General features: G+C 37.9%; 1 protein-coding gene across 1 annotated transcript; it reads left to right on the top strand.

The window, feature by feature from the left end:
- Positions 1–240: 240 nt before the first annotated feature.
- Positions 241–2645, top strand: adma (adrenomedullin a). Its single transcript, XM_026930337.3, has 4 exons — positions 241–380; positions 955–1070; positions 1166–1282; positions 1412–2645. Exons 2-4 carry the CDS (start codon positions 967–969, stop codon positions 1698–1700), a joined length of 510 nt encoding a protein of 169 aa, XP_026786138.1. The 5' UTR covers positions 241–380; positions 955–966; the 3' UTR covers positions 1701–2645.
- The last annotated feature ends 4639 nt before the right edge of the window (positions 2646–7284 follow it).

Genomic DNA, 7284 nt, shown 5'->3' with positions numbered 1-7284 from the left:
AGCATCCCTTTAATATGACTCATGCCTTTGGAATTAATAACCTGCATTTACTGAAAAAAAAAAAAAAAGGATAGAATTGCAAAGTGTTCGTGATATTTCTCATGTTTGGGGACTGCTGTAGACTGGAAATCCTGCCTTGGGTCGGGGTGGTGGGGGGTGTGTGTGTTGAGTGTGTGTGTGTTTGTGTGTGTGTGAGAGAGAGTGAGAGAGAGAGAGAGAAGCCCCTCCTACCTCTAGTATAAATGCTCTCACGCCTGGTGTGGAGAGTCAGACTAATAGCCGAGTGTCACAGCTGCGTGAACACAGAGAGACGGAGCTGGTGGATTACTGCGTCTGTACGGACTCCTCCGAGACTCACAAGCCTAACCTGAATAACACAGGTACATATCCATCCCTACTACTAGCACTGAATAATTAATTCTACTCTTTATTTAGGTCAGGGCTGAAGTCTACTTGATTAGAGGAGGTTATCTGTTTTGTTATATAAATACAGGGCTTATCTTGTGTGTATGCCATAGGTGCTGCCTAAAATACTTTACTTTAAGTCGAAACCTTTTCCATTGCATCAGTGTTCACTTTTGCACTTTTGCACTTGCTTTTATTCTTTAGTCTTTAAGAGGTGCAGCTGATGTAATAGTGGAGCTGAGTAGAGTCAGACTCACACATTTGTAGAGTTTGGTCATCCTCTGTAGCCTTTGTCCTTTTTCTCCTCTGCTCTGATGACTAGTTTACTTATTTGCACAGAGCATGACCTTTTTTTCTTTCCATTTTTTTTTTTTTTTTTGCACAAGTGGAAATAGACCGGCTTTTGGACTCTTGTGTCCAAAAGTCAGAGCAGTGCAGAGCAGAGCTTGACTTGGCAGAGGGAATAATTGGAGCTGCATGGACAAAAGGCTGCACTTTAACATGATAAAAGTCTAACAAGTCTTTCTTTTTCTTGTGTTTTCCCTACAGATTTCAGGCAAAATGAAACTGATTGTTCTGTCCTTCTTCTGCTGCTGTCTGCTGCTCACTGTCACACCCAGTGTGGACAGTGCAAAACTAAACCTCTACCAAGTTTTAAAAAGAAGGTGAGTTTCTAACCTGGTCCTCTTATTGCAAAGGATTATAATAGCAATGCCTAGATTTGAATGATTTCTAATCAATTTCTTCTTATCTACATCAGCATCGGGCTCCAGAGGACAAAAAGGGATCTGAGTAGTCTGTTTGCACTGAGGGAAGCAGAGCCTGAGCAATTTGTTCGACCTGATGATGTCAAAGACACCCTGCTTCCACATTCCAGGTAATGAATTTATTACTTTCTATAACCACACACAGGATTCCATTCAGTGTGTGTAATAAAAAAAAAACATAATAAAATAAAAACAGCAGAGCAGGAATGAACATGCTTCTTTCATCTTGTCTTATCCAGCACTGGCATCGGTGTGCGAACCAAGCGCTCCAAGAACTCCGTCAACCAGTCGCGGAGGTCAGGCTGCTCACTGGGCACGTGCACGGTACACGACCTGGCACACCGCCTGCACCAGCTCAACAACAAGCTGAAAGTCAGTAGCGCCCCCATCGACAAGATAAGCCCACTGGGCTACGGGCGCAGGCGCAGGGCCGTCCCCGAGAGGAAGATGAAGTTAGAGATGCAGGATGGTCACTTGCAGCCAGTGTGGAGGCTGCACAAGCTGGAAGCGCTGCTCAGACGGACCTGAGCAGGACGCGAGCCGAGGGGACTGGAATGCTGAGATTTCTCCTGCCAAGAGTTCTCCGGCACATTCTTTCGCAAGGTGAGCGGCTAGGACAGCAGCCGTGGCTCGCCGAAGTACAAAAAACAACAGCTGTTCCACAAGCACTGTGAATAAGAGACAGAAACAGAGGAGTTCTGTGGTGGAGCACTGCAACTTTCTGGGTTGGTATGCAAGTGTATGATTGGTGCACTGATCCCTGGAGGAAAGGAGTGGAAAGGGCACAGAAACTGGGGCTGAAGAATGAATCTCCTCTAACGGGACAGAATTTCGCTGCTCCTCAGGTGGACTATTCAGTGGGATTATGGGACCCAAATGCATTCCGAGTATGCAGTGACTTCAACATGCTCTCTCGGAAAAAATAAAAAAATAAACAAACTCTGGACTTTAATCCATTGTATTCGACAGGGAAAGATATGGATTGTTCATTCTGAGGAGATCTGAAGGATTTTAAGATTAAGAATGTGGCCATGAAACTGTTTTCTGTCACAAACTCTGTTTTTGGACACTGTATGAGGGATGAATGCTTTAGATTTAGATTTTATATAAAATGCCTTCTCGGTCCGTAAAGGATTGTTATGCTACTTGAACATTATTATTATTATTATTATTTTGTATAGAGATATGTGCAATCTATATGTATTTTTTTATTCCTAGTATATGTATATATGCCAAAAAAGATAGTGTTATTTAATTGTTTTATACTTTGTACTACTTATAGAGAGCTATTTTTGTACAGGTTAAAATGAATATGGGCATTGTTCTACATGGTATGTTGTATATCATTCTTTTGTGTTATATGGTGATAGAATACGTTTTATGTCTGTAATAATATATTTGTAAATGTGGTCGATTTTGTATGTTGAAGTAATGTATGTTGTCATCCAATAAACTTCAAATTTTAAAAAAGAATTGTTGTTGTGAAGACCTCATCTGTTCCATTCTATATGAAAATATAACACACACACACACACACATACACAAAAAAAACAGGGTTCTCTGTTGTCTGTCTGGAGACCAGAGAGAGGCCAGACACACAAGCACTTAGTAAAAGAGGCTTGTTGCAGTCCCTAGTGGCCAAGTGGAAGTGTATGCTTTCATTCCTGTTTAAACCAGACTGGAGCTGAGGCCGAGCCTGGACTGGAAACATGTGTGATGGAAGACAGAAAAGGATGCTGCTCTCTGGGGGGGCTCTGGCTCGCATTCCTCAGAGATGTAGAGGAAAGGGCTTTGCACTACTGAGACAGGCACGCCATAGGACATTCCTCATAAACACATAATTACCATTCCTGGCTTAATGAGCAGGAACTTTAGCTATGCACTTTTACAGTTGCAGTCATGCTGTTTAATATAAGAGCCCTAAAAAAAAAAAACAATTTGATGACTCCTACAGTACTTGTAAAAAAAAAAAATTAAAAAAAAAAAACCACAAAAAAAACATAGAGGAGCATTTTTCAACAGCACTGATGTGTGTTCAAGCTGTAATAACTTTTATGTGCAACATATCATAATTTTTTTTTTTTTTGGACAGTGCAATAGTTTATAGTGTATAGCAGCAGTCCTCAGAATGGAGTCCATGAAGCCTAGTCAGGACTCCCTGGTTTTGTTACAGTGTTACAGTGTATGACAACCCAACCTTAGCACAGTTATTATATTTATTATTCTGTTTTGATAGTTATTGGCCTTTTTGACTGCTCACTTGAATTTAATGGGTTTAATCCAAACCACATTAATTCACAAACAAGTTGCCTATAAATAATGTCAACCTGGACCTAATGTGTGTTGTCAGTGGAATTTCCACAAGAAAAATGCTGCAATAAATTGACAAAATCTTATTGTAAACATGTAAATAAAGAACCTAATATTTGAATAGTTGGATTGTCTTTGAGAACCGTTTGTACATAGTATCCCCTTGTGCTCAAATTTCTTGTATATTATAGTGCGTTGGTTCTCAATCCAGGACCAAGCCTTCAGAGCACAGATTTAATTTCAAGGACTATAGGGCAAATATATAGCATCATATTCATTCAATCGAGCCATTAGAGCCATTAGAGCTTTTTATCCACTGAACCAGATGTAGATTTGAAACACAGTGTATCATATTAAAATCACGTCCTGGTTTTAATCTTAAAATTGTAGTTAACATTATTTATACTTTTATGCTTACAACTATGATAATAACCATAACAACTATGATTGTAGTTGATAGTAATCTCCAGTGCTGTCAAAAGAAGTAATACAGTCAGGGAACCACTGGACAGACATCACGGAACCCTGGAGGGCCCCGGACCCCAGATTGAGCACCATGGCTCTTGGCCAATAAAATAAAGCATGATTTTAGAGAGCAACAGTTCGAGTGAAGTTGTAAATTGACACAAAAGATAAATTTTTATGCTTTTTTTGTAACCTTAGTTCATGTTTTTTTCTTCTGGCTAGGTCATTTCTGTGATCTTGCTAAAACTGGTTCGTACCTTGGTGCTGTTATTACATGTCATGCTCATCAGTTTCCTTTCCAGGGTGCTATAAACATCTTTCACAATCCCACCAAATGTCACATGCTATTGCTTTCACATTTTGGATAAGACTAGGAGTAATTGCTAAACATGCCCATAAAGTCTGAGTATGTGGATCTTATTATTGTGTCTACTCTTTGTCTGGTGACCATTAAAAAGTCATGCCTGGGAAGAATAAAAAAAAAAAAGAAGTTCTCTGTAAAGTTCCTTCACCCACAGCCAATTTCTAAAGTAAACACACACTTCCAGCCAAAAAGTACTAATACATGTCTATGTCTGGCTTGGCTCTGCCCACCGAGTGCTATATAAATGTGTTTGTCACATTTTTGGACTGCATTTGTTGTGTTGTTTTTGAAGACTAAGTTGATATACGTGGAAGGACATTACAGAGAAAGGCTGCTGAACTTCCTGTGTGACTGTCACCATGTGGTCATTGATGACCTTCACAAAGGTCATGATTACTCCAGGGTTAGCTCAGGGGTAATGATCCACACTCAAGTTATCCTACAGCTTAAATATGGATCAGTCATGTGCAAGCAAGAGGATGGGTTTTCCATTAATCTGTAAAGCTAGAGCGCCACTTAGTGCTGATACTGTGGGTTAAATAAAACTGAATTTTAGTCTAAGATATTGCTCATCACGCATCACCTAAGGCATATTTTAACCTTTTTTTAATCTAATTAATTCATGAATTAATTTTATATTTGTGGTTGTTATTATTATGGTCTTATTTATTATTTTTGAAGGAAGGTGCAAGTATTAACTCCCATGATTACGTCTTTAACAGTTAGGTGGGATCAATACTTGAATGATTCCCGCCCATATTGACGAAGCCCCGCCTTCAGGATCTACAGTGGCCAGTAGGGTACCGCCTATAAAATGACTAACAGGAGGCGCATCCAAACACAAACAAGCATTCCGGACCGGAAGTCTGTTTTCCAAGCAGGCTTTCTCAGCGATTTAATACACGGCTTAATACATTGTTTTGTTTTTGTTGTTTTTAGTTTTTATTTATTTATTTTTTAAATATTGTTCTACATGTCTTCCAGGTTATTTGTACTAAGTGAGAAATAAAGAAAATCAGATATTGCACGTTTAAAGCATTTGCTTTTGTTTGTTTTTTAATTTCATTTAAAGAACTGATTGTAAGTAAGCCTTATTCAATATATATTTTTATTTTTATATCTTCTTAATCTTTAGGATGAGTCTGTGATCTACATAACACCAAAACCATTGAAAAACAAGAGAAAAACATGCCCTCAAGTAACGTTACGCTCTGCAGTGGAGTGCTGCGAACTTTGGTACGGCTGCCGTATTTCGATCTGCAGTGCTGAAAAAGTGACGTGAATCCAGGGTTGCCAGATATGTTACAAAAAACCAATCTGTTTAGAGAAAACAGATTAGCTAAAGCTAATGCTCTTTTATGTTACAGTGTACAAGAACATAGCAGCTCCATTATAAAAACAAGACATCCAATTTAAAGATCAAAATGCATAAATATAATATATAGATATATACATACATAATATATAGTTAAGTAACAAAACAAGACAACATATTTTCTTTGTCTAACAATTATTGTTCTGACAAATAGGTGATAGTAGACAATGATTGTTTTTATTCTGGATAGCAACTCAACATATATATTAAATATTAAATTCAGTTAAAAAAAGTTTAAATTTAGGTTTGCCAGATGACATCACAGAATAATTTGCATTTTATTCATTCATAACCAGAATCATTTGAGCATCAAATTAAAATTAAGGGTATATGAAGAAGAAAGATTTTCTGAAGACAGAATAGAAGAAAATAAAATAGAATAGAGTAGGATTTTTATCAGAACAGAAAATACTATAATTTATTTCATATAGAAAAAGAAAGAAGTCATCGTTGGTCATAGCAGCACAAATTATCCATTTATGCATTTTAAAATATACTGTACAGTATATTACATCAAGAACACACAAACAAAAAGAAGAAGTAGTGAGGAATCCAGAAATAGACATGAAGAAAATGATACCAATGTAATAATTAGCTTTTATTACTTGTAAATATATATAACATGAGTTTAAAACAAAGAACAATGTGGGACAAATGATGGTGATCAGTGATTGGTCATTGGAAACAACGGTAGTCAGTGATTGGTCAATACTAACAAAAGTCGCCAAATCTAGCAACAAAATCTCCGAGTTGACAACACTGAAAAAAACCCCAGCACACTGACCACTCAAACTAGGCCAAAACCAAACCCAATGGTCAATAAAACCAACCCAAATCTCCAACCTCATGACTAGCATTGACAAATGTATTGTAATATACACAAAGTAACATGCAATACATTCCTAATAAAACACATATTAAAACCACTTTCATCAAGGTCCTAAAATGATCTCTCATTATTACAGATATTATCAAAGGAATAGCTAAAAAACACCCCAACAATTTAACGACACTGAACAAGCAAATTCACACAATAAAGGTAGTCTACTATTTTATTTCGTGTGCGTTCACTATAGTTACACAACCCTATTTCTACTGATATACTATTCACCTGTTTAATTCACTACATTTTACTCCTAAACACAGAACATGTACATGTGACTGTATTGTCCGTGTTGGGGAAAAAGCTCCAAAGCACTGAAACAATTAATCTAATGTATGCAAAGAGTTCATTCCAGCAAATAAAATCAGCCAGTGGTACAGGGCTTTCTGAAGCTATAAGCTGCTCCCATAAGATCTTTTGCCTGTAATGGTTGTTGGGCCCATGGCTGTTACCATGGTTCAGGCTTTCCCAGCGGTCCTGCTTGTGGTTTGCAACTTGAGAGGAGTGATTAGGGTGGGCTGTGAGTTGCAGGATTGAGTTTGAGGGATTAAGAAAGATGTCATGGCTCAAAGTTTCAGAAACAGACCTGCCACATTAACAATTCAAAACGTACCTCTTTCTTCATTAAGGTCTCCATTGAATATTGTCTGAGCTGTGGTTTGATTCCATCTGTTGATTTACTTCCTTTTGAAACAGGAAGTCAGAGCGTGTAGAA

This window comes from Pangasianodon hypophthalmus, chromosome 11, assembly GCF_027358585.1.
Source record: "Pangasianodon hypophthalmus isolate fPanHyp1 chromosome 11, fPanHyp1.pri, whole genome shotgun sequence".
NCBI classification, from domain to species: Eukaryota; Metazoa; Chordata; class Actinopteri; order Siluriformes; family Pangasiidae; genus Pangasianodon; species Pangasianodon hypophthalmus.
This window is presented reverse-complemented; position numbering and strand designations above follow the sequence as displayed.

Excerpts from the sequence above, each read along its gene's own strand:
- adma (XM_026930337.3), top strand. The coding sequence starts at position 967 with ATGAAACTGATTGTTCTGTCCTTCTTCTGCTGCTGTCTGCTGCTCACT. Across the intron at positions 1,071-1,165 it reads TACCAAGTTTTAAAAAGAAG|CATCGGGCTCCAGAGGACAA; the intron begins GTGAGTTTCTAA and ends TATCTACATCAG. Across the intron at positions 1,283-1,411 it reads ACCCTGCTTCCACATTCCAG|CACTGGCATCGGTGTGCGAA; the intron begins GTAATGAATTTA and ends TGTCTTATCCAG.